The 25430-nt window shown below is 43.4% G+C and overlaps 1 protein-coding gene across 1 annotated transcript; it reads right to left on the reverse strand.

Annotated features, from left to right (window-relative positions):
• Positions 1-1639: 1639 nt before the first annotated feature.
• Positions 1640-25388, reverse strand: YBX3 (Y-box binding protein 3). The gene is made up of 9 exons (XM_080391646.1): positions 24981-25388; positions 21234-21297; positions 19598-19631; positions 14607-14696; positions 13901-14023; positions 7946-8040; positions 3352-3523; positions 2595-2695; positions 1640-2156 (listed from the first exon to the last, which is right to left on the reverse strand). The coding sequence occupies exons 1-8, from the start codon at positions 25249-25251 to the stop codon at positions 2630-2632; spliced, it is 915 nt and encodes a 304-aa protein (XP_080247772.1). The 5' UTR covers positions 25252-25388; the 3' UTR covers positions 1640-2156; positions 2595-2629.
• Between the last annotated feature and the right edge of the window lie 42 nt (positions 25389-25430).

Here is a 25430-nt window from a genome sequence, read left to right on the forward strand (position 1 = left end):
TTTTACTATTTATGAATCTTACATCTGTTTATTATGATAAAACAGCTAACCTCTCCCCAATCTGCCTGAAATAAATTAGGTTCTGAACAAAACACTGAAGCCTACAATTATCCTGCTCAAGAATTTTTAAAAGGTGCATTGCTTTCATTTCCCTCACCTTATTAGGTTTCATTTTGTGTCTCAACAGCCATATTCATTCTCCAAGGAAAGACATTAGAATACCGTCATGTCCATCGCAGCACATGTCCCAGTCTACAGCTTACCAGGTTTGGTTCAGAAACTCAAGTCTCACAGCAGTCCTTGATTCGATGTACTTTTTGGAACTGCTGTGTACGTGATCCAGTGCTGCAATGGCAGGTTACACTACACGAGCTTGCAGTGAATGCAGCAAGTGTATGTACTCAAGGGAGTCAGAAGAATTCTCCTTCCTGAACCAAGCCTGTAGCTTTCACTTCACACCTCATTAGAGGTTCCCAATTCATTGCAAAAGCAAGCAGGAAATCCCCGGTGCAGTCAGCTGCGGGCAGATGTAACTCATGCATCACTAAACCTTGTGCCACCCCTCAAGGCAAAGGCAAATTACTCACCTTCTCAGAAGTGGGAAGCCAAGTGCTTTGGAGCAGTTATCCACTGTGCTCCCTCTAACTTCTCATTTCCCAAGAAGTAACATGAGAAACAGTTTCCAGAGAACCTCATACAATTTTTAATTATTATTAGTGTGCAAGAACAGGGAAACTAGAGGAGACACGGTCAGAAAATACCTGCCAAGAACTCTACTGTCATTCAGTCCTACATGTGTACAGTTACAGTATTGCTCCAGACCAAGGGATTTTACATGAATTGTTATTCATTAAAGGCTGGGTAAAGGTTGCATAGCTAAGAACAGAAACAGGTGGTTTAAGTAAACAAATACTCAAAGGTTTGGATAACGGCAACTGCAAGGCAGGAATGTGAGAAATGTTGTGTCCTTCATTCTCTAGTCCAACAAGATAGCTGAAAAAATACACCCATATTAAACAGCTGGAAGTAGATGATAACACTTGCAAGACATCCAAGTTTTAGGGAGAAGCATTAGAAAGACACACCCATTAGTAAGACAGCTAAGTACTTAGAGAAGATGGCCCAGGTGCAAAGATTTTACTGGTTTCAAATAGAGAGAAGTGGAGAGGCTGATAAAGCATACTGCCATTATTTTGCACAGAAGCTTGAAAGACCTTAGTAACTGCCACTTCATTCATCTTTTTCAGCAGGAGTCTCCAAGCTTGGATTCTGCTCTTTACAGAACACAAAAGCCTACTGAATCAGATGAGCAAAATAATATCCCAGTAACTCCTACCACGAGATGGTTACAGCCAAACCCAACCATTAATACCAGTTGCACCAGAAAAGCAGAGAGGACACTCACTGTAGGTTATAGCTCCATTATGCAATTTCTTTGCAGAAGTTGTTTTGGGTTGAAGTAGACCCACCTAACCTGGCTATTTCCTTGCACATTATCATCCAGCATAGTTTTTAGAAAAGATGCATCAGCAAATACTAAAGGGGCAGATCTCATTTTCACATATAAATGCTAAAGCAGCAAGGCTAAAATCATGAGTTATTTTAAAAGTAAACATGAACAAACATACTAAGACAGGGGTTTTTTGTATTTGAAATAACTTTTATTTGTGAGGAACGTCACCCATGCTGCAGTTTCAAATAGATCTTACCAAGGAAAGCGGAAGTTTCTCCTCCCCGTGTCCTGCAGTAAACAGGACTGGCACAGAAAAAAAAAAAATCACCACACCTGGGAGGTTTAGCACCAGCATCCAATAAAAAAAGCATCTGATTTCAATTTCAGTTCTTTGGTTGGTTTTTTTTCCCTTTTCAGTTTCCCAAAAGAAAAATCGAAAAATTCAATACTAGTGAAACAGTGACATTCTGGAAAAAAAAAAACCCCACAGTTACTGTTGAAACTGGGGAGGCTGCTCTTTCTGAATCTCGCTCTCTTTTCTTCTCTTCATGCATCTATCTTGCAGGCGTTCCCTGGATCTCAGCTGCTGGTATTTTTTTGTTTTAAGTTCCGATGTTTCAGATCTTTGCTTTCATCATCACTGTTGACAATTTATTGCTTGTGTGTTTCTTTGGTGTTACTTTTGAGTTGTATTTTAGGACACCTGTTAAAGAGCCATATTTAAGAAAATGCAGTTTAAGTTTCATTTTGTTGTAAAGGTAGTATGTCAGGTGGAAAGGGAGTTTTATAATAGACAGGATAAATGTAACTGGCTTATATCCTGTCTGTAAGCTGAGAGTACACTATCTTCCTAAAGCAAAACATTACTAACTCATGAGCAGATGCTATTGCTACATAGACCAGATATTCTCCCTGAAAAATCAGAATTATAAAGCAAAAGTTTACTTTGCAACAAATACAGACACCAAGGCAGAGGACAGAAAGAAAAAGCAGCAGACTGTTCTTGGTTTGCCTATCTAGCACCCAGAAGTTATTGGAAGTATCTAGCCACACATAAGGGGATGTGGCCAGAGTCCAAGTCCTAGCAGTGTACACAGTGCTGCTTCAGTTGGAGAACAGCAACTAAATTTATATTCCTTACCTGAGGGATGATAAAGGTGCCTGGGGAGCCGGACATTACTCAGCACCACTCTGCTCAGTCACTGGAGCAGGATTTTCAGTAGGTGTTTCAGTCACCTTTGTCTGAGACAAAACAAACATTTGTTATAGGCAAAGGCTGACCTCCAGACCCTTCCTCTGTTCAGTGGTGGGGTCAGCATAACCCAGGCTTTAAAATAATCATGGAAAACAAATACTCAGAAAATATAAACTATAGGAAAAACCTTAAAGCCTAAGTATTACACAGCAGATTCTATCAGTGGACCACATCAAGTAGATATATAGAACGAGAAAGTCTTTCCTCATTAAGGTAAAATCTGGGTTTGCAAACAGTTCCCTGAAATCATCTGGTTCAAGCAGTTCAGGAAATTGATCTGGAGCTTTGAAATCTCTTATACTACATACAGACTGAAGGTTTGAGGAAGCTGGAACACACAGCTGTTTCTCTCTGCTTTGAAAATATTTGTTGTAGTCTCACTGCAGTTACAAACTATCCAGAAGCCATCCCTATCCCACTGCTGGTTCCACTTAAGAGAAGCTGTTCCTTCTCAAAGAAGGCAACAAGAAACAGGCAATGAAACCAGCTACCTTCAACCAACAGCACTTTGGACTCTGGCCATCAGACTCCTCCAGCACACCAAAAATACACTTAAATCAACACTCCCACAGGACAGAAGGTCTTGGGCATTCACCCTATCCAAACCTTGGTCTCTGCCACATTTTGCCGGGAGCACGCTCACCTCTTTCCCATCCTGAGCTGGAGCATTGGGTGGACGAGGTCGACGCCGGTAGTTGTATGGGCGCCTATACCCACGGCGAAGCGGCTGCTGACTCATAGCATTGGCCTCATGATGGTTCTCTTTATTTTCAGTCTCTCCAGCCACTGGGGCAGGGCGTGGACGCGAGGGCCCTCTGAAGAGCGAGAAAAATAAAGATTAAACTACCATAATTTTAGCCCAGCAAAAGTCTCTCTAACCAAGCACCATCTTTAACAACTTTGAATGCTAGCAAACCACCCCTCTGGAGTTTGGCTGGCACATAGCTGGAAGGGAAAGAGAAGCAACCTGGATGTCTCTTCACTGCTGAAGCTACATCAGCATATTCTACTGTCTGTCATACAATAAAGGTGTAGTTAGCCCATCTGAATTGCTGGCTAGGAAAAGAAACAAGCCAGTAATGGCCACACAGGCTGATTCTGCCAAGTTAGCCTTGGCATAGCTATATGCCAGCCCAGTCCTATTCAAAGTTAATGATGCAATCACTGGCAATCTCAATCCACCTCGTAAGCCATTCTTGAATCTTCACTCTTTGCTTTATGTTGCCCCTCCTGACCATGTGAAAAAGCATAGCATGTATCTGTCAGGCAAGCTGGACCTCATTAACACTAAACTATCAAGTCTATGTTCCTGAAGTATGCAAGAGCATTTCATCCCATTTCCAGTATAAACAAAGTGTGTTTATAAACTGTCAAAACACAGCTGAAAGCAATGACAAAGTAACTGCCTAGTATCTAGTTCCCATTAGCTGGCTTACCTGATCTACTGCTATCTAGTCCCAAAAGCTAATTTACTTTTTTCCAAAAGAATCCAACATAAAAGTGACTGGATTTAATGCATGTAAATGCAAGCAATTTTCTACCTGTTAACTCAAACAGAAGCATTCTGCACTCATACAGGATATATCATACCTCTTATAGAAGAAAAAAGCATCAGAAGTGCATAAATTCTCATTAGCCATAAGCAAGTTACCCACTTGTGATTCACCCACATGGCATGCAAAAGCTCAGATGCTTCGCTGTACTTGGTGTGGTGCTATTCCTGACTGCCTATGCTAATGATGACTTTCAAGAATAAAATTTATTCAGCTCAGATCCCTACAAGCAGCAGTACTACCCCTTTGCCCACAATCCAATATAGGAGAGACAACTTAAATATTCACAGATAGAAAAGCTCTGAGTAGAGGTAGAACCTCACAAGGTTCACATGCCCCCACTTCCTGAGCTTGTCCAGATCCCTCTGGATGGCATCCTGACCCTCAGGTGTCTCAGTTGCACCACTCTGCTTGCTGTCACCTGCAAACTCGCTGAGGGTGTGACACTCAATCCCACTGCCTATGCCACTGATGAAATTAAATAGTACTGCTCCCAATACAGACCCCTGAGGGACATCAGGCATCACTGATCTCCATGTGGACATCAGGCCCTTGACCACTATCCTTTGGATGTGGCCATCCAGCCAATTCCTCATCCACCAGACAGTTCACCCACCAAATCCATCCCTCTCCAATTTAGAGAGAAGGATATTGTGAAGGACCACATCAATGTTTTACAAAGAACACCAGTGAAAGTAATCCAGTGTTTTATTTAACTTGTCACTCATCTTCCAAGATAAAACAATTCACAAGAAACCAAGAATCTGAGTAATCTTTTCTACTGAAAGGAATTTGGGGGGGGGGGGGGGGGGGGGGGGGGGTAAGCGAAGCAACATCTCAAAAGGTATGATAGTCAGAGGCTAACTATTTCACACTGGTATTTTTAACCACACCAAATTCCTTGGCTATGGAATTGTTCCCTTAGTGCAGAGGCTGGGAAACAAAGAAAGCAACCCTACGCTGGCCAGTTTAAAGTATGACTAATACTGATGACTCAGCAACTTTCTCCACATATCCCACCAGAAAGCGTTAGTGTTCATGTGAACTCAAAGTGATCTTTACTAAGAATGTAAGCATGGTCTACTAGGTCTTCCAAGTGTTCATTTACCCCAGTTCTGTGAATCCCTAGGGGCAAAATAAGGATAAGGAAGCCTACTTTCCAGCCTCCCAGCTGCCAGTTAATTGGTTTCCACACTGGGGATTTCCTGAGCCAGACAGAGTTTGCCTATTCAGGGATATCACAATGGTGTCCTCTTCCAGTTATTTGACTAGTCTCCAAGTTTTTAACATAACCAACATCCCATGGCAAAAAGCTCCAGAAATCTGCTGTACGCTTAACAACCCAAGTCAACAACCTGAGCATGAGCCAGCAGTGCACCACTGCAGCAAAGGCAAATGGATTCTGGGCTGCATCCACAGAGACATTAGTAGCAAAGAGAAATGTCAACATCCCACCTTACTCTGCACTTATCAGGCCACACCTGGCATACTCTGCCCAATTCTGGCCCCACAATTCAAAAAGGAGATAGACAGACTGGATACAGCCCAAAGGAGGGCCCAGATAATCAAAGGGCTAGAGGAACTGACCTATGAAGGAAGACTGAGGGAGTGAGGTCTTTTCTCCCTGGAGAAGAGAATGCTTAGAAGGGAACTCACAGTATTCCAGTACTTGAAGGGCAGCTACAAAGAGGACAGACACTTCACAAGGCGCCACACTAAGAAAACAAGGGGCAACAAGTACAAGTTGCACCAGGACAGGTGTCATCTTTATACAATAAAGATTTACAGTGAGAAGAATAGTTTACTTGAACAACCCTCCCCAGGAATGTGGTAGAGTCCCCACCACTGAAGGCTTTCAAGATGTGATTGGACAGGGTGCTATAGTCTCATCTAGGCTCCCTTTCCCACAAAAGGTTCAGCCAGATTATTTTTTTTAAGGTCCCTTCCAGCCTCAGCTGTCCTGTGGTTTTATGAGCCTCCCTTGGTTTTTCAGCATGTCTCCTATTTCCTTCATCTGAATGCTCCTCAAGGTCTTGTTAGGTTTTGGGGTTTTATCAGAGATATAGTGAAAAAAACCTAGAACTCTGCTGCAGACAAACTGCATAGATAACAGAAACATTAACACCCAGGAGCTTAGCACTTCAAGAAGGGACAGTTAGTACCGATGTAGATGAGCTCAACAAGAATGTAAATAAGGAGCCTTCTGACAAGGACACGCTAACTGCTAAAAGAAAAACTAGAGTAAAATAATTGTGGTAGTAATAGTTTAGTAATAATAAGAGATCAACGACTTCCTACTCAAATGGCCCCCACCCCGAAGAAGGTGGATCCCCTGCCAGAGATCATGCTGATATAGATTAAAACCAGCCCAGTGGGCATGTATTAGCTTTACATGTTTAGAGTGGACAATAAGGAAGGACTAATCGTTAGCCAGCAGATGTTTTAAGATAACAAACTCAATAACAAAGACTGCTAATGTATGCAAAGATAAACAAGAACTTCAGGTAACTGCCCAAGAAAAGTACATCTTGAAGAGGCACCAGAGGGAGGAGATTCTGAATGTTCAGAAACCTTATGTATATGCATGACTTTGTATAATAAATATCGGACTGCTAGTTGAAACTCCATGCAAGTTAAGAGGAGTGATCTCCCTTGCACCTGGTGCTGCAATAAACATACCTGTTTTGTAACTTCAGGAGAGTTGTAGAGTTTGATTCTGCATGTCATCAGAAGAAATAACAAAACTAAATCTCATCCATCCTTTCCATGCTACTCATTATTTGGAGGACCTCTATATCAGTCTTCATTTGTCTCTTCTCCCAGCCTCAGACTCCTCAGCCACTTCTACACTTAACACATTCCCCCCGGCCCTTCAATCATTTTGATAAGCTTTATCTTATTATTCCAGAAGCTCTCCTGTATCTATAGTACTCCTTTTCTCCAAAAGTCCTAGCAAGAGCCTCTTAAGTAATCCTATTTTGTTACCCTCTCATTTAGGAGCCCTCGATGAACTTAAATTTTCTCTCTTAACTGACAGCAATACCCTCCCCTAGCACAGGATGCTACAAGGTAACTATAGTGCCATCATAGAGTTGAACAGCCTGTAAGAGATAGGATACAACTTCAGCCTTCCCTGAACAGTAGGCTTTCCTCTGTACCTACAAGTAGCACCAGTGCATAAAACCAAGCCTGCATGACACTTAGGAGCGAGCTGGATGTGCACAAGCTACTAGTTCAGTGCTTAATTGGAAACTACTGTCTGCAGTTCACAAGAAAAGTTATAAAGCACACCCTTGCCCCTGCAGATGGTGGGCCTAGCTGTCCCAGATCAAGTGGGGTTTGGATTCACTACTTGTCTAGGAAAGCCTAAGAGTTCAGCTGAGAAGACATGGACCCTGCAACTTATTTCAGTACATTGCTCAACTGTGAGAGGTAAGAGAATCCTAAGAATGATTTGCCTTTTCTAGACCTATTCCTGGCTCTGAGCAACATATAAGCACATTAAAAAAAAATATTTATGGTTGTTTCCTTACTCCTGTGGCTCACCTTTCTCCTACTAATTAAAAAGTTTCTCCCACCTGAATACACATTAACACTAGGGAATACAGCTTCCTGCTCTTACTGAAGCCTGCATAGATCACAAAAGCATCCAAATGTAATGATGAACAAGGAAACAGTACAAACCTGCGATAGCGGGGACGATAGGTAGGGTTCCTATGGACTTGCTGATGAAGTTGTCCTCCTTCTGTGACCCCATCCTTCATCTCTCCCTCACCACCCTACAACCAAAAGAAAACAGAAGGCAAAGATGAAGTGTTACCTTATTTCATGGGCAATATATTAAGCCCAGTGATCTGAACACAAGCTCAAGAACAGTGTATCAGTACAGAAACACCAGCATATCAAGTAAAAAGCAGCAGATACTCAAAAGGCTTTAATACAGACAAAAGTAAGAGTAGAGCAGAACAGAACAAGAGTCAATCACACTGTCCTTGCTCCTCATAGTAATAGATAAGGAGGCTACCTCACAATACTTCCTCCCTGTCTGCCAAGAACAGCAGAGAACCTCACAGTTCTGATGTGCATGGAAGTGCATTTCAAGTCATGACACTGCATTGTAAGGGGTAAATGTGTTATGGAGAGGCAGCTATGGATCAGGACACTTCTGAATTCACAAAGCTAACAGACATCATGCACAGACTTGCCAGAGACCACTTCTGGCTTCATTCTACACAAAGCCCCACGCCACAGAAAAAATAAATCAAGAAATTTAAAAGGTAGAAAACCTGTACTACATAGTGTCAAATACTCTTCTACACAATCATTTTCATTGCAGTGGTTATCGTTCCCCTTTACTTGTTAACTAATAAAATTTCAATTTGTTTCAGGGTTTTTTTTCCTCATCTAGTTTGTTGTTTGTTTTGTTTTTTTTTTTAAATGCCAGCCATCAGTACTGTCCGTTTTATAAGTCATTAGATGATTTTCAGTTCCCATTGTACTATCCTCCTTTAAAAGGAGGAATTTAACAAGAACTCTGGAAACAGAAGTGCATCTTTTGTATCTGATAGAGTAGGAAACAAGCTTTCTGACAGCCTTCAGTAGTCTACACTAGGTTTGACAGGTCTATTTCCAATTCTGCACAGCTATTTTAACCACCACCATATTTTGCTTTATTTTATCTGAATATCTCAGGTAATTGCATGGGCAGTGAACTTCTCTTTAGCTAAGATATTGTGATAATAAACATTTAGAAAGGCTGGAGTGCTGTCGGTTCTAACACCTTAGGGAGTTAAGTGAACCTCAGTGACTAACCTGGACAATCTTCTCTTCTCTCTACAGGAAAATACCCTCCAAATGCATTAATTTCAAGCACCCTGTAGCTTTCCAAGTTTCCAAAAAGCACAAAGACATGGCCTAAATGCAGCTGGAATATTTCACATGCTGTACCTAGAGCTAGCTATACCAGCTATTCTTAATGATATGACAGGGTCAGCTGCTGAGTTGAGTAGAGATAAATCAGAATTCAATTTAAAAACCACAAATAACATTATCCATTATGGTCTCTCACGTATAAAACTGATCAGGATAACTAAATATCCACAGGAACTCCCAGTGACTAAGTAGACAGTAGTAACAGGTAGCATCTGATAGAAGTTGAGAAGTACTCGAGAGACTCAGAAACCAAATGGAAAACTATGCTTCTGAGTTTACAACAGTATTATACTACTTACATCTGCTTTCTAATACCAATCTGTCCTGTTTGTATCAGGATGTTTACAGTTTAATAGACCTGTGATGGGTAGTCAGAATTTTTTCCAACAGTAAAGTAAGAAATAGCACTGCCAGTATTGCATGTGGCAATAGTGATTCATGTCTTGAGGTTTGCCATTTGTGAAGCAATAATCTAATGCTCTCACTCTCTCCTCTCACTCTCTTCCTCACGTGAGGACTGGCAAAGCACAGAAACGGGAGAACAACAAGATGTGAAGGGAAGAGAGGATGCCAAACTAAAGCAATCCTGAACATGTTCCAGCATAATCATCACTTCTCCAGGATTTCTGAGCAAGCACACGTGAAATCAGCACTCAGTTCTAGTGCTACAATGCCAGAAGTACAGAACCATGAAGGCCTAGTAGGTCTTGTCAGAGGGGCAATGTTGCCAAAATCAACAAAGCCTCAACCAACCCAATTGTAGGGAGGGACACACAACAATATTTTTGATCAGCCAAAGCTCTCCTATAGCACTTGACAGTCAGGATCACATTCACAGCTCTTTAAAAAGCAGTATTGAATTTCTACATGTTTTTAATGGCAGAGCCCAAGCCCACTCCTCCCTACAGAGGGCTGCATCAGAATCTCACATAAAAGACTCCATCTCCTGTAGTGATGGAAAGAGTGACTACACCTGATGAAGCATTACAAGAAAATTTCAACATTTTCCTATTCATCTTGAGCTGAATGTTATGTCAGTATTTTAAATGGGTTTGGCTTAATCAGTTTAAAACAGAATAGCAAAGCATCTGAATTGCTTAGCCCAGAAGTCCTGATAATTTCCTGCATCTTCTATAGTACCACAAAAACTCAATTAACACATTACATTATATCACTGTCAATTGATCTAGGTCTATTGGCTGGAAGTGAAGTACAATTCCAAAATAAAACAATTATGCTATTAGAAGTCACTCAAACAGATGCAATTTGACCAGAAAACAGTACCTAAGCTTTGAGGTCTTGTTTCACTACACTAACAGTAAGTACATTAGATTCATTTATTAGTCAAGCTTCATTTTTACTGTTAAAAGCATCACACTATGTCTAGCACATACATGATCCTGTTTCACGATCTCCTCCACAGGAACCTTCCAGCTCAATGTGATACCTTCTAACAAGAGATTAGGTTATCCTAAAGGACAAATGAATGAAGCTGGCCTGCTGCACTCTACATTTTCCTCTGAAGAACAAAATAGGCAAGTAGGCTGTGATTCTCTATGAAGATCTTGCACAGACTTCTCTAACCCTAAAAATGTACAAAATATTACTGCCATCTCCCAAAGAAGAGTTTTGTAAGCATTAACAGTAACTGCAATGAGCTTTTTACCCATCTGCTTCTCCTAACTTCTTCCTTTGTTAGTACATTGCTTCAGATCAGTTTCTAGCTTTTGTGTAATACTATTCATTTTTTCAGGTCTCTTCTCTACAAGAAATAGCATCAGCCTATAAAACAGCTCTCAAACTCTTTTGCTTATTTTTTGACCCACTAGTATAGAGGCTTCCTCTATTAGTGACACACACAGTATCTACATGAGGCCATCATCAGTTCTCAAGGCTATTCCATGATTCACTGTACTAACATCCTGACTACAGCTCCATGCCATGACTGTGTTGGCAGTTTACTGAAGAGCACAGCCTCTTTTCTGTAGTGGATACAATTAAGAACTTTCTGATATGAACAAGTACTTCCACTTTCCACAGAACTTTCCATGCAATCCAGACACAGTTCCACTGGAGCTGATTAAATACCTCAGATTCCTCAAGGTTCTCTTCACTGCTGAGAAATTCACACAATGTGACGTGTTCAAAAAACAGACACAGTAACTTAAGACACAGTACAGGCACATTTGAGCTATTGTGGCAAACAAAGGATAGCACCTTTAGTTTGCTTTAAACCATGCCAGTGAGGGAGAAGAAATAGACTCTTGTTGCACTACAAAGCTGGAGTGGAGCTGCTAACTGACATCAGTTAGAAGTTCTTGAAACCTAGGAGGCCAAAATGTCAAAAGTCACCTTAACAAATAAGACTTCCCCCCTGCTCCATAAATACAGGATTGGCACGGACACCTTTCATCTCTGCAGCCTAGTAGGTTTTTATGCATGGCAGGCCTGGGTACACCAAAACCTCTTCCTTCAGGTGTGCAGCAAGAGTCAACTGCAGCTGAGTAAATCTCCTTTCAGCAAAGACAGCCCAAGAGTGCCATACCTTCAGCAACTCACACCTGTCTCAGAAATAACCTGCACGGCTGTTAGCTGGAAACGTTTCTTCAAGTAGAGGCGCGCAGCCTTTAATGCGCCCATTAATGGGACCATACAGAATAGTGTACAAATACTGCTATGGCTCACAAACACTGCTACCTTTCATCCCCCTTTCCACACATGGGAATGAAAGTGTTAAAGAAAAAAAAAGGTACCAGAAGCATCTTTCTAAATGCAGCAGACATGCAGTTTCAATGTGAAGAAACTGCTAAGAGTTAAAAATCTCCAACAGAATATACTGCTAGTTTCAGATGAGGATTCACTCTACTCTCAAAAGATCTATGAAAGCAAGCACATAGGGGATGACAAGAATACCTGGACAAGTTTAAGTGGTTTCACCAACCTAGACTACGACAACTTCAAGGACAGTCCCTGCAAAGACTTCCTTAAAGCAGAGCTTTGACTTGTTCAGGCAACTAGCAAGTGGGTAAGAAGGCCCAGCAGAACTGACTGCACTTGAAACTGGCTCAGAACGCAAGAAGGGTCCACTGCAATGTGCAGCAAGTTGAGCAGGCATAGCAGAACATCAGCTTTGGCTGCACAAGGAACTCCTGACTGAGCTCAAACATGGAAAGGAAATATCACTTTATCACAGTTTTTTCCTCCCTCGCGTAGACCTTCAGGTACCAGGATCCAAGTGTGTTAGTGTCACATGCAAGCCAGGTTTTTAGCTGCATCAGCTTGCATTAGACATCCAAGAGAACATGTCCCAGCATGACTACCCCAAGACTGAACGTTCCCTGTGCTCAAGCTGGGTCTCATTGCTCTTCAGGCAGAAAGAAATAGCCGCTTTCCATACTCAGCAGTACACAGTGCTGTCTAAGCTGTGATATGCCTGCTCATTTAAGATCTAAAGCAGTTCCAAGACAACACTGATAACCACCAACTAAAGCATTCACTCCCAATAAAAGGTTGAGATTTTAATCTTGGCAAGGCAAAAGGAAACAGAATCAGTACTGGAATGTAGGTGGCTGGCAAGTGAACAGATAAGACCAGGAACATCAAAAAGCTGAACAAAACCAAGTATCCTAGTTCTTTGCCACTTAGCATGAAAGTTGAAGCTGCAAACTGTATTGCCACAAAAACAAAGACATACTCTGTAATAAGTAATCAGTTACCAGCACAAGCTTCCAGTCATTTCCAAGGGACTCAGAAAGAACACTTTTCATGTATTTAAGGCTCAGTGGTGTCCAGCAGGATTAAAGAAAAGACCTCATGATAGCTAGTGTAAACAGCTAGGCTTTAAGGAAGGGTTTCACAACACTTGCTCTGTTTGCCCCTATGCTGTCAACTCTGTAGAAAAGAAGTTATGCTGCTTGGGCAGAGACTTCCACCAGGGCTCATACTGCATTATTCACATATTTCTGCAAGTGATGATCACAGACTCTTAAAGAAAAGCTAATCAAGCTTGGAGTATGCTCTAGTTTGTTGGATTGTTCCAGGCACCAATTTAGCACAATGTGGACAGGAGTGGTAACTGCTAGAATTAAAGTCATCTATCTCATACTTTTCCCTCTGCAAAAACTTGCAGGGAAGTAGCTTAGGAAACTTTGCCGATATTCTGAACAGTGGTGTGTAGCTAGTTTAAAGAAAAAAAAAAAAGCATTATCTTTACACTGAACTGCTGTAGGCAGAGGCCTATGAAGGTTTCAGCTATTTGGTCAAACTACTACCATGCCATGCAAAAGCAATGAACTTCTAACCAGGTGCCATTTTCCAAGTAACCCTTCCAAGTTCTGGTTTATTACTTAGGGTCATATACATACTTCAGCTTGCTTCAGGTAAAGAGCATGGTAAACCATTCAGGTGTCTCGCTTCGTTGTGTTTACTCTTCACACAGATACCTTAACACCCAAACACATTTTTAACACATTATAGAAAGACATGCCAAGGATGGGCCTAAAGGGTACTCAATAATAGAAAATGTCAGTATCAACATCAGTGACGTCCTAGGGGAAACCAGAATATTATTGAACACTACTTACAACTTTTTAAGCTGTCAATGCTTAACTATATGCCAGTGCTGAACCAGTAGTCCCCTCTCATAAGGGGAATTCAGAAGACTGCTGAGGAGGTAGGACTACCACCACTTTAAGAAATAAAACTTACACTTCGAGGTGGTCCACGGCGTCGGCCAAAATAGCCACGTCGATAGCGGCGCCGGTCTGCAGCATAGCGGCTGCCTTCTACAGGGACTCCATCTGGACCAGTGACATTAGCTGCTTCTGCACCCTAAGAAAAGAAAAGAACCATCAGCTACAGGGAAAAGATAACACAGGAAAAAGGCTTTTCTGTATCAGTTCCACGCTATAGAGATTCCTTTCCCCCCATGCAGTGCAAGAGCAGGTTTGTTATTCTCAACCCCATAACCAAAAATTACAATCATGAGTTAAGACCCTATTAGCTAGGCTAAGTTCAGAGGGGAAAAAAAAACAAACACAGAACTCACAAAACCTCAAAAGATGTTTGAGAATGTAGAAGAACTTGAAGGTTCTTACAGTCATTAAGCTACCAGACCCCAAGACAAATTCTTCAGGGCAATATATGCCTCTTAACGATTACTGGGCAGGCTACAAGCTTCAAATGCTTTATCAAGTAAGAATTACAGATTCTAGAAGCACTAGAACATAGTTAGTGTTGTGAAGTACTTTTTAATGAAGCCTTTTAAAAACAGATCTTCCACAGAAAAGCTGTATGAATGCCACCCACCCTAGGGATTAATGTAACAGATACACAGCTAAGGTTCTGTGTTACATCTCACTACAATGTTGTTAACTCTGTTGGAGCACATCCCTAAGTATCCATGATCTCTCACCTTCTCTCCCTCGACCACATCAAATTCTACAGTCTCTCCATCACCAACACTGCGCAGGTATTTCCGTGGGTTGTTTTTCTTTATCGCCGTCTTTAAAAAGAGATACAGAAAAATGTATTATTTTGTCTCTTAGTTATCTTACATTCCTAGCCCTCTAGAGGTAGTAAGGACAGTACTCTTCAGCTACAATCTCAACTCTACACACCAGAGCATTCATCCTGCACACTGGTATATCTTTCATTCCACAGGCCCTTCAATACTCAGTCAAGGTTTACTCCTTTCTCAATATTTATGAGTTTAAGAATCAGCCGTTGCCCCAGGATCCCCTCTGCCAATCCTACTAAATATCCAGATCATTACATGTTTCTGTATAAACAGAGTTCACACCAAGTATTTGATCTCCTGCAAGCTGTACCAAGGCAGCTCCAGCAGCAAGTGTGACTCATGTCTGCACAGTCATTGGACCTGTAGACCATCTACAGAGAACTTAAGACCAGGAGCATTTTCATAGAAAATAGCATTAAATATGAAGTAGTTTATATATAGGTATAAAGTACCATTGCAACTCATAGCAACTAAAGAAGACTTACTACAACTGTGGTGTAACATAAATGACTATTTTACCTAAGCGCATACACAAACCCCCTCCCCCAAATCAGGCCAAGTCCCTAACACACAAAGGAATAGTACCAGAACAGACAATTACAGTTTTAGTCATCTCCTAGGTGGAAATCCCAAATTATAACATGGCTTTGAATCAAAACATCAGATGCACAGGAACACTCAAACCTCCTGGAGTGATTTTTAGCTTGTCTAAACTACAGAGGCCTTTTCCTCTGTAGAGTATTTCTAGGATTCCACCAAGGGCTGTTAGCAAGACAAGCCTACTATCTGTTCAATAGGTAAGAGTACACAAACTGGAAGAGGCTGGGGGAGAAAAAAAAAACCAGCCACCACCAAAACGCACACATTGTACAAGCCACTCAAGTAGCAGACTTTTTACTGAAGTTCTTCTGGATTATTAAAGGCCAATTAACTTTGTTTCCCCAATACAGGCATCTTGTTAGTGTGAAGGAGGCAGGTGCAGATCCAGTAGATAGAAGCACACATGGAAATACAGGGCACAAGTCTGGCTTAAGAAATGGGATGCAAGGCAGAAACAGAAGAGACTGTTGTCGTATCTGTCTGCAGTTCAAGAAAAACGGACAGTTGACAATCAGTTGAATTGCTGCCTGTGCATGGCAACTAAATTCATTCAGTCAACAAAAATATTTCCCACTGAAAGAAAAGTTCTAATCAGTTTAAAGTTGAGCTTGACCAGTTTAGGAAAAGTAGTCTCATTGTTGCCGAATACAGTCCCCTTTGTCTCAGGCAACAGGCCAGCATGTCCTTTTAGCTGTACATCTAGCCACACCTTTCCCTGTACCCTGCAGTGTCCCTGAAAGGCTTAAGGAAGAATGCAAGAGTGTAGATATTATTGCTAGGAAAGCAAAGGCAACCCAAGAGGGGTTTGTTTTGTTGTTTTTGTGGTTGTGGAGGTTTTTTTATACAGGAAGAAAACAAGCTGCTCAAGTGAATTCTTTTGGGAAATTAGCAAACAAAGACTCCCACCATCAGCTACGACAGTTTCATTTGTTTCTGCTGACCTATTAGTATAACTGCCCCATTTCTAAGATCAGCTGAAGTGCTAGTTTTTCCTTAAGTGCTGTATATTCATACTAAAATAATAATCTTCACTGCGGATCAGGGGTTTAATTCTTTCACCACCACTTGCATTGAGACAACTGACTCAAAATCAAGATTTTTCCTCTGCATATGACAGATGTCAAAGCTGTATTTCAAGCTCCTTCCCCTTCCTTTTAAGTGCAGGGGAAGAAAGGACTACCAGATTTCTTTTCAGGAGCAGGTTTACTTAAGATTAGCAAAGCTCCTCAAACATCCTCGAAGAAGGGTAATGGAAGATAAATTCAACAGGATTCCACATGCTCTTTTCCAGCTTTGTGAAAAGAAACATCAGAAGTTCAGATTTGCAACTGAATATGCTGCCAACAGGAGACAGAGGCTGCCGCACAGTAGGCTGGGGTTTGTTTCATAAAGGCAACCAGGAATCATTTTTAAGTCCTAGAATTCAGAGCAGAAACTACATGGTTCTGCTGCTTACTACTTCAGCTGCAGGTAAACGTTGCTGAAATAAGCCTCTAACAAGCCTAAACTACAAGATTGATGAAAAGACTTTTACTCTATATATCCAGAGGGGAGAGAGCTCTCTTCTCCCTGTTACTGTTCCCCAGTATCCTGCAGGCTCCAGCTTCTTTGATTCAAAAGAGATGTTTTGTGTTAACACAGACAGCACTCAACAATTAAGACAAAGCCCTTCCTTTCCCAAAGGGACACTAGTGAACAGACAGCTCTAAGTCTTCAGAGCTAGTTCAGTATTTTGTTTGGAAGAGTTCTTTCCATATCCTCATATCACCACACCATGTGCACATCCAGCATCATCGCAGCTATAGCCAAAAATCTGTTACACCAGTTATCAGTGCATGTACACCAGGCTGTGCACAACAAATGCAATCCAGCAAAGTAAAGAAAAAGACCTCTGCATCAGAAGAGATTAACTCCTCCTCACGGGCTTGTTGATTCAAGCTATGCCTAATTAAATTGGACATCTCTGGCTACTGACACTTACAATGGTGTTAAATTGCAAGACCCTCCTCCCCCCTCCCCAGACACACTCCACGTGGTGGATCACATCGGTCCTTAATGCTCACACCACCTCTAACTGACACAGTGCCCTAGACAGCACCTTGCATGAACCAACTGGACAAGGATACAAGCAAGACAAAGCAGGTGAAAACCGCCCTTCCCCAAAGCACTGCTTGGGTCCCCCGCAAGACAAAGGGTTAATTCAAAGCAAGCCATGCATGCCCTAAAGAGAAAAGCATTTTAATCTGTACTAGGTTTATAAATAGCATCCAATAGTCAGACACCCGAGCGTTAACCCCCATTCCAATCATGAGATCGGCTTGTTCCCTCCCCACTGCGGATGCGTGCGGGGGAGGCAGGGAGGAGGCTGTATCTATTCAACTAGGTCAGCCTTATTCTGAAGGGATTAGGCATGTAATCCAGCCCCTCCCGGGACAGGCGCAGGGAGGAGGGGCAGAACCGGCATGGAGAGGGAGCTCACAGCAGGATGTTTGCTTAAACCATGGATTTGCTTCCCTTGCTGGGCGGCCCCATCAGGAGCTCTGGCCAGAACACCCCAGGCTCTGGTAGCGAGCACGTTCACGTACAGGAACGGCTCGAGATGGAAGAGCTGAGGAACACCCAACTGCGGCCAACCAAGGCCAGAGGCAGAAGCATCTCCTTTGCCATGCACAGCCCACCACGAGGGTTAATTTGTTGCAGGCTTGCACATGATGATGTTTCAGAAATACCACAAGCCAGTTTTCCTCGGTGCTTACTCTGAGAGTATTTCATTCACAGGAGATAGGAAATAAACTACACCCCGTCACCCCGGTTTACATTTGGGTGAATAACCTTCTCCACAGGTGAAGGAGACAAAACACCACAGCTAATACTAGCTTGCTGTTGGCCTTCACTCTTTGGGTCTCTGCAAGTGGCCTTCCCAAGCAGAATAACACTGATCCATGTTATATGTCATCAGCACAACAACCACTTTCCAGGATATCTTCCCACAGGATACTTCACTTGCCTTTCAGGTAGTTTTACAGTCCTGCCTATCCAGAACACTTTTCTGCTACTGTAACTCTTTCCACCTTCCTCTGGACACACTCTCATCAGGCCACAGATGCAGCATCTGTATCAGCATGCACAGAGCACACAGTCATTAAGGAGAGTGACCATTACAACTCAGTACGTGCATTAGAGCTCTTGCTCTGAAGTCCACCAACTGAACCAGGAATGTGTACTGCACACACTTCCAATATCACCTTTGCTCATTACAAGCACTAGACTCATTCCTTCCCAGCTTCCTCCATTTTGGGATAATTGGTCTATACCCCTTGAACCAGAGAAACAGGCAATTTATTCATGAAGCCATAGGAACTAAACTACCTCTCAGCGTTGACTAGCATGTTTAACACAACTACATAGACTGGTCCTCTGTGATGAGCTCTTGAGCTTAAGTTTCCTGGTTACACTTGATAGAAATACTGCTACTTGTGCTACAAAGTTCATGCTTTTAAGGATGGCATGGGCCTGCAGGCATTTCATATGGGACAAGCTCCAGGGGCAGTATTTCATTTTCTGGTGAAGTCTCAGATGATGCAAAACCAGATCCAAGCCAACTATTCAGTTTACATTAGCATAGAAACAGCATCCTCCGTCTCCCCCATTAGTTGCCTGCGATCTGAGAGTCATAGTATAAACTTAGAACAGCCTACTGACAGCTCAAGGGAAGTTAACCAATGACAAGCTGCTGAGCAACCTCTCTCTGCTTGGGCACACTTGGCACATAGCCTCCCTCCTCTTCTCCCTGACAGCAGCTGTCTCATGCAGCAACAGCTGATGGCAACCCAGGCTGGTCAAAAGCCAGCCCAGATCACTTTCCCTCCAATACCAGGGAGGGCAGACAGAACAGACCTGAAAACAAAGAGGGTAGGAAGAAACAGAACACACAAGGAGCATGAGGAAATGGGGTGGGGAAGGACAGACAACCAGTAAGTAGCAAAGCATTTACAGAAAAGAGTCATCTCCCCAGATGAGGGAAAACCAAACAAAAAACACCCCAAAACCCCCCAAACAACCTTTAGTGTTTAAATCAGAGCAGATAAGAGAAAGCATGAAGGGTTATATCTATTCCCTCAGTTATAACTCCAGACAGAAGGAAAAAAATTCACACATGTCCATTCAAGGCATTTGCAGTAAATATTCTGGAACAGACACCCAAACTTATCCTGGCTTCGCCTTAGAACGTTACGTTAGAAGCCTACCACAGTGCACATCTTTAAGTACAATTACTGCTGTCTTACCTGATGAACAAACACATCTTCTTTGGTATCATTTCTGCGAAAAGAGAGTGAGAAGTCATAAGAGTATAGACTAAGAGACTTAAATAGAAGTCCCTGACTTCACAAGCGAAACCCTCCATCCCCCAGCCTTTAGTACATCTCCTGAATTCCATACATTCTGTTTAAATCTATGCTACCAAGACCCTGCTCTGAATTTCCAGGGTCATCTGCCTGACAGCAGAAAGGACTCCTCATCCTCCAGAAGGGTGAGGGGACTGGGGGAGGCTCTCCATAATCTCCTGGCAAGTGTCCAATATTTTGTTTTGACACAGGGCACAGTTAATGACTGGGTTGGTTGCCTTCCACTGTTCCATCCCCCAAAAAAAGCTTCCACAGGGGCTGCAACCTGAGCTGTTATCCCAGAGGTCAAGCAAGACTATCAACAGGACTTGCCACAGCTGTTAACAGAGCTCTCCTTTCAGGAAGGCTCAAAGCAGCCCTGCACAAGAGGTGTTAGGAGAGTCCACTAGCAGGGGATCCAGACACGAACATGAGGTTGTCTGGATTAGGCCAGCCAGCCTAGACACTGCTGTATGTTCACTCAATTCCTTCTCTGTAGAGGGAACAGGTGGGTCAAGGAGTTTGCAAAGATAATGCATAACCCAAAGCTTGTTGTGCTGGACCGAAGTAATATTAAATTTTGGTTTAGGAAGAAAGTTAACAAGTTAATACAACATATCCAGCTGAAGGCTCTCACAGCAACCGCTATGAAAGCCTTTAATTACAGTACTTATTAATTCAAGCTTTTCTAAGCTTACCTAACACTGGATAGTAGTCTCCAGAGACTATATCAGAACTGACTTCAGATCCATAAAACAGGGGCTGTTCTGCCCCTTTCTATGCTGTCCAACTTGCCCAAATCTACCTGCTGTGTAACAGTTCAAGGACTTGCAGAACAAAGTAACTTGGCAGGTGTTATCTTCTACAAGACAAGCATTCACCATGCAGGAGCTTTGTTTTTCATAAAGCAAAAGGCTGGAGTATCTGTTAGGTTTAAGGGCTTAAAAGCCAGTTTCCTCCAACTTGGAAGAAGAGGTCTCGTGTACCTAAGGTTGGAGTGTGATCAATATCACTTACAGATATTTGTATTACTAATGCCATTCAGAGGTTTGCTCATGTTCAGAGCAAAAAAATAATATAGAGAGAACTTCTGTGAACCCAGGTCTAGAATATCTTCAGTTAGGTGGTATCAGAGCATGTCAAAGTATATTTAGAGTAGGTATTTTGTCCAATTAGTTAACACCAGAGTTTTAATCCAAGAGTATTTCCCCTCATACTCCAACCTTACTTGCACTTTTCAAAAAACAGGCAGGCAGTCATAGAAGACTATACAGTTCATTAAAGATGCAGACCGAGTAAACAAATAACAGACCAAATTTGTTATGAGTTTGACCCTTTCCGTTTTCTCTCCATTCACACAACCTTCAATGGAGGGGATGATACCAGAGTTTGTTGAATGCCTGGCAAAATCCGGCTATCAACTGCAGGAAGTTGTAGCCAGGTCCTTGGGTCTCCACTGCAATTACTAATGAATGGCATTATTATCTGTACCATGAGTCTTAGTACAGTACATTCAACTATCATAATTTAAACATACCTGTTGATAAAGCCATATCCATTTCTGACATTGAACCACTTGACTGTGCCAAGAACTTTGGTGGCTGAAACAAAAAGTTAGTGTTACTCTAAAACATAAGGAAGTACAAGAATGTTACAAAAATACTTTCATACCTGCACATGAAGTCACAATAAGACCTATTCTGCTGCCTTAACACTTAAAGTGTACTTTCATCTCCCGCTACAGTTTATACCAATGCAGTAGCAGGAAGCAGAGTTTTAACATGCTGTTCTTCAGCCAAGAGTTCACACAACATCTAGAATGAAGTCCAGCTCTATTTTCAGAACTGGCCATCCATCCCTTCTTTATTTCTTGTCCCAGAAAAGGGCAGTGAAGCTGAAAATCGTACTGCCATTCATCAGTTCTCTTTAGCTTAGTAGCCAGACACGAAACATAGCCAAAGAAAGCTGTTTAAAAGTCCTCTTTCACATAGTTACCCTTTCTTTCTTCCTTGGAAACCAGAACTGGTCAAAGCAGCAGTTATCAAGCACCATGCAACTTTCTCAAGTGGAGAGGCAGCACATCCATCTTTTGGACAAGGGCTTTCTTGCATTTTCAAGATCAATCTAATCAAATGAAACCTTGCAAGACACTGGGTTTGGGTTGGTTTTTTTTTTTTTGTGTCCCACTCTATCCCTACTTCTAGGTTCCAAGGCTTCTAGGATCAAGACAAGCTTCTGTCTCAACACCAAAACAGCATCTGACTTAGAAGCCATACTGCAGAGTCTTATAGGATCTGGTGAAACCTGTTCCTCCAACGTATAGGAACGTGTGGGAGGAACTCAACAGCAACAGACGTAGTTCAACCTCTCCTTCCCTCTCAGCAACTGGGTGGAGACCACAAATTTGTACTTTTCAAACCTATAGGAAAGGGAGAATTTGGGGCTCTAGACTTCCATAGATGTTACTTATCACAATAACATGACCACAACTATCTAAGCAATCTACATAGTACTTATTTGAAAAGGGTCTAATCACCTAGAGATGACTGCTTATTAAAAACCTCATGTTTGGGGGGTGGGAGGAGCCCAAGAGGAACTAAAAGGAAAATAGTCTAGAGACAGTCTTCAAAAGTCCAAGCCACTCTGCTAGAGGCATAAAGAACATGCTGTAAATTTTTATCTGCTCTACACCTACATTCTCCCACTAGAAGACAATAGAGCTAGACAGACCTTTGGTCCCACGCAGTCTTGCCATTCTTATATATCCCCATGACAGAAGTAAAGAGCAGTCTCTTCCTCCTCCCCAAATACAAAGCTAAAACAGGAACGTTTACTAATAGCAGTTCATTGTATTACTGTTGCTATTACTGAAATAACAAGCCATTTATCATTGCGCTTTTGGAAGTGAAGGTTTGTCTTTAATATACTTTTCTAGCAGAAAATGTTAACATTTAGGAACAGCAAAACCATGTTAAAACTGAGGTAGTTACTAGAGAAAAGGGCTGCAACTAGTACAGCATCCATTCCTGAGATAAAACCCCCAAGTTGCACTGCCTAGCACTGATTCAGCAACAAGTCTTTAGCATCAATATTTATAGTTGTGCTTTTAGGTTTCATTTCAGGAGGACAGCACCAGGTACAGACACTTGTTGCTACCACAAAGACACTGGCTACATACAAGACCTCACTGTGCTAAGACAAGTCAACAGGGGAAGAAACAGGGGGAAGCACAGAAACAGGTGCCAGTGGCACACACAGGTTTTAGCCTGCTTTAAGAAGGAAGGCCAATTACCACTGATTCCCCCACAAAATAGCTATTGAGTCTGTTGGCCTATTTCAATCAGATGTGAAAGAGGGCGAGAAGCCTAGGAAGCCTGACAAAAACACTCAAGCGAGTCAGAAGGCTGGTGGAAGGGAGAGGTAGTCAAAACTCACCCTACATGGCCAGCTGGCTACTACTAAGTGGATGCCCATACACACAGCTTCAGAGCTAAACTGCTCCTTTCACACAAGTTGCTAGAGAAGAGAGATGAATCTCCAAGATATTCCTCAAGACACTACTGCGGAAATAGTATTCCCTACTCACACTTGCCTTAGAGTCTCCTCTAAGCACTACTAGGGCGGGGAGGGGCACCTCAAACACAACAGCACAACACTGCACATCCACGTGGCCATGGTAGTACAGCCACTGTTAAGCCTGAGCTGTCGTAGAGATGAGATCAGGCAAGGAGGAGGACAAGCCCAGAGGACACTCTAACCAGTTTTACCGAGTCAGAGAAGGTAGCTGATGTGATGATGACGCCTGTCCCATCAGCAAGCGAAAGCCCACATAATTTCCACAAGATGCTGCACTCTGATGCTATTAGAGGAAACAATCATCAGTCATTCCTACGTAACAAAATAGCCTTTGTATTAGTTTTGAGAAGGAAAGCCAAAGCTCCCTGTGACCAAGAGAGAAGATAAACCTGACTACCCTTTATCCCTGTTCCTAGAAGTCAGACATTTGGATGCCCTGGGCAAGCATCAGGCCTTGCTTCTAATAGGATCTTTGTAAGAAGAGACTTAAGCGAACATAATTACAAGACCATTAACGAGGACATCTGAGGTAGACTTGAACATAAGCCCATTTTCAATCAGCATTACCAATGATCATTTTCTTTACAACTCCTGCTAAAAAGCTTGCCTAGCAAGAAGACCAGTGTGCAAAACCAAATACCATGGCGGTTTTATTTCTCCTGCTAAACCAGGAGAGGCACTTGTGCCTTCGCTTCCCCCCGCAACCCCCCCCAAGCAATAGCAACAGGCAGGCAAGATAAAAACATTATCAAGAATGAAACATGCCACATTAAGGCAAGAAGCAGCAGCCAGACATATGAAAAGACATGGATGTGCCTTGATTGATTACTGATAAATCAAACAGAACAGGGGAAAGTCATCCAAACCGTACTTACCGCTTCAGTTTTGCCAGAACCCTTCCTACCTCTCTGCACCAGAGAAATCCTTCACCCAGCTTCTCCAAGTGCTGCACTAAGCCCTCAGTCTCTCCCTTCAGGAGGTGTCTTTCCTTAGGGAATTTCGGGACTCGACACTAGCAGTCAGCCTCCACTCTGCCTCTACTAACCTCTTAAAAGTTACGCAGTTACAAACGGCGCATCCCCGTTTGCACCGCGGCCCTGCCCTTTTCAACAGGTTGTTCCTGTTCGGTCACGATACAAACACACTCGCGACTCACCGGCCCCGAGCACAGGCGACAGCAAACCCAGCCTTTTGCTCGCCTCTTTATCCATCAACTAAAAGCTAAAAAAAAAAAAAAAAACCAAACACAAAAAAAAAAACCCAAAAAACAAACCCAAACCAAAACATCTCGACCATTAAACCTAGACGCGTTATTAAAGGGGCAATCTTGACAGACAGAAAAACCGCTCAAAGACCTTAGGATTAAAGGGGGCACACAGGGTTTAACCAGCACCCCCTTCCCCAGAGGAGCTGCTCCCGCAGGGCACGGGACCGGCGGCAGGTGCCAGGAAGACCCTCAACATGGCTGCACTTCGCTCGCTATCACCGCCCGGCCCCGGAGAAGCGGTGCTGGGGCCGCCGCTGAACACAGGTGCTCCCGCCCAGCCCCGAGCTGCCGTCCCGGACAGGCACCGCTCGGCGCCCCCCTGGCGCGGCCACCTCACAGCCGCGGGGAAAGGGCGGGGAAGGGGGGGGGGGAGCGGCTCCCGCCACAACCCCCTCCCGCCGCAGGTGCCCCGGGAAGTTGGACGCGGGGCCCGGTGCTCACCCAGCACTTTCTTCTCTGTCTCGGTTGTGGTGGCGGCGGCGGCGGCAGCAGCGCCCGGGGCCGCCTCACCAACAGCCGCGCCCGGCGCGGCGGCGCTGACGGCGCTCTTGGGCTTGGCGTCCGGGGCAGCGGGCGGCGGCGGCGGCGCAGGAGCTCCGGCCGGGGCAGCAGCAGCGGTGGTTGTTGTGGCGGTGGTAGTGGCGGCGGTGGTGGTGGTGGTGGCCGCGGTGGGCGCCGGGCTGGCGGTGCTGGTCTCCGCCGCCTCGCTCATGGTGGCCGGCGGGTGGTGAGTAGGTGCGCGGGGCTCGGCGGCGGGTGTCCCTCGGGCCCGCGCTGGGTCTTACTGGCCCCAAAATGGCCCCGCCGAAGTTTTAACACAGTCAGCGGGGGCCGGCGCCGGCACTCGCGCCGCCTCATTAGCATTTAAAGGGGCCGCGCCGGCGTTGAGCG

Source organism: Falco punctatus (genome assembly GCF_963210335.1).
Source record: "Falco punctatus genome assembly, chromosome: 6".
NCBI classification, from domain to species: Eukaryota; Metazoa; Chordata; class Aves; order Falconiformes; family Falconidae; genus Falco; species Falco punctatus.